This window comes from Micromys minutus (genome assembly GCF_963924665.1).
Source record: "Micromys minutus genome assembly, chromosome: 6".
Classification (NCBI taxonomy): Eukaryota; Metazoa; Chordata; class Mammalia; order Rodentia; family Muridae; genus Micromys; species Micromys minutus.
Genome location: NC_137975.1, coordinates 72,615,926 through 72,617,899, shown reverse-complemented (window position 1 = coordinate 72,617,899; position 1,974 = coordinate 72,615,926). Strand labels below are relative to the sequence as shown.

The 1,974-nt window shown below is 44.3% G+C and overlaps 1 protein-coding gene across 1 annotated transcript; it reads left to right on the top strand.

The window, feature by feature from the left end:
- Positions 1 to 204: 204 nt before the first annotated feature.
- Positions 205 to 1,134, top strand: LOC308422044 (putative olfactory receptor 2W6; the record flags this gene model as incomplete). Its single annotated transcript, XM_080918516.1, has 1 exon — positions 205 to 1,134. One exon carries the CDS (start codon positions 205 to 207, stop codon positions 1,132 to 1,134), a length of 930 nt encoding a protein of 309 aa, XP_080774642.1.
- Between the last annotated feature and the right edge of the window lie 840 nt (positions 1,135 to 1,974).

Below are 1,974 nucleotides of genomic sequence, written 5' to 3'. Positions count from 1 at the left end.
TGTAAAATAATTTGAATCATTGAGAAATGGTCCTTACTTCTTGGTTAAAAAGAAGCCTCCTATGGATGGGAATGTTAAACTCTGTGGTGTGGCTAAATGTTTCTGTATCCTGGTGCTGCGCGTTCTTTTTCTAGGAAATAGAGATTAGCTGTTTCTCAGTTGGCCCCGTCCAGCTGCACAGATCTGAGGACGTGAGAGAAGTCAATGGAAAAGTCAAATGACAGCTCCGACTATGGTTTCATCTTAGAAGGCTTCTCTGATCGCCCTCACCTGGAGATGATACTCTTCATAGTAAATTTTACTCTCTATACGGTGGCTGTGCTGGGGAACATAACCATTATCCTGGTGTGTATACTGGACCCCCGGCTTCACACTCCGATGTACTTCTTTCTGGCAAACCTTTCATTTCTGGATCTCTGCTTCAGTACCAGCTGCATCCCACAGATGCTGGTAAACCTCTGGGGCCCAGACAAGACCATCAGCTATGCTGGCTGTGTGGTCCAACTTTTCTCCTTCCTGACGGTTGGCAGTGTAGAATGCATTCTTCTGGCTGTCATGGCTTATGACCGCTATGCTGCAGTCTGCAAACCTTTGCACTACACCGTCATTATGCACCCACAGCTTTGTGTGAAGCTGGTGGCTGTGGCCTGGGGGAGTGGTCTCATCAATGCCATCATCATGTCACCACTCACAATGACCCTGTCCAGATGTGGCCACCGCAGGATTAATCATTTCCTTTGCGAAATGCCAGCTCTGATCAAGATGGCCTGTGTAGATGCTCGCCCGGTGGAAATGTTGGCCTTCGCCTTGGCCATCCTTATCGTCCTGCTGCCGCTCGCTCTGATTCTTGTCTCCTACGGTTACATTGCTGCAGCTGTGCTGAGGATCAAGTCAGCTGCTGGAAGATGGAAAGCCTTCAACACCTGCAGCTCCCACCTCACCGTGGTCTCCCTGTTCTATGGAAGCATCATCTATATGTACATGCAGCCCGGCAACAGCTCTTCCCAAGACCAAGGCAAATTCCTCACGCTCTTCTATAACTTGGTGACTCCCATGCTGAATCCGCTCATCTACACTTTGAGGAACAAGGAAATGAAAGGGGCACTGAAGAAGGTTTGTGGGAGGAGGCGCTGAGGGACAGAAGTAAATGATGGTTTGCAAGAATCCCAAGAATTTTTTGCAAATACACCTATTGTTCGTTTACAATAAATTCGGCTAATGTATTAGACACACTGAAGGACGCTTTCGGTTTTGGTTTGGCTGAGACAGTGTCATGTAACCTTGGTGTTCTTCAGACTCACCAGTTAGCCAGAGGTAACTTTGAACTCCTGATTCTCCAATGCTGGAATAACAGGCGCATGCCAGCATGCCAAGCTGACTCTGGGATACTTTTAATATGATAAATACATTGAACTCAATCCAAAGTCAGTGTGATTCAGCCATAGCTACCATGTTGTAGGTAAATTTCAGCTTCTTAACGTAAATGACTAAGTTATTATTGTAACTCTCTATTAATTGACAAAAAGAAATCCCATGAAATCAAATGATTAATAGATATAAAAATAAGCACATATTTAAATTTTATTCAAGTTAATCAATGAAGGGAGAGATGTAATATTGGTTTCAATTGGTTTCAAAAAGTCAAGTATGCAATAAATTTATATAGAATGAAGAAATGTCCCAATAAATGTGCAAATGGAGATAAAACTGGCCTCCACTATAAAACAGGAAAGACAATCCAATCACTCTCAGAAGGGAAGCAAGAATGTGTTCATTCTCTTATTGGAGGCTGGCATTGTGAGTTCCAAGAGGGGAAGGAACCAATGGTCACCTTAAAGATGATCTACCACTTGGGAAAGAATACAGAAAGCACCTCAGGGCTTGGGATGCAGCTCGGTGGATAGAGCACTCACCCAGTGTATACAGAGGCCAAGAATTGAAAAACAGCGCTGCATTTTTTAATACCCTGGGGAG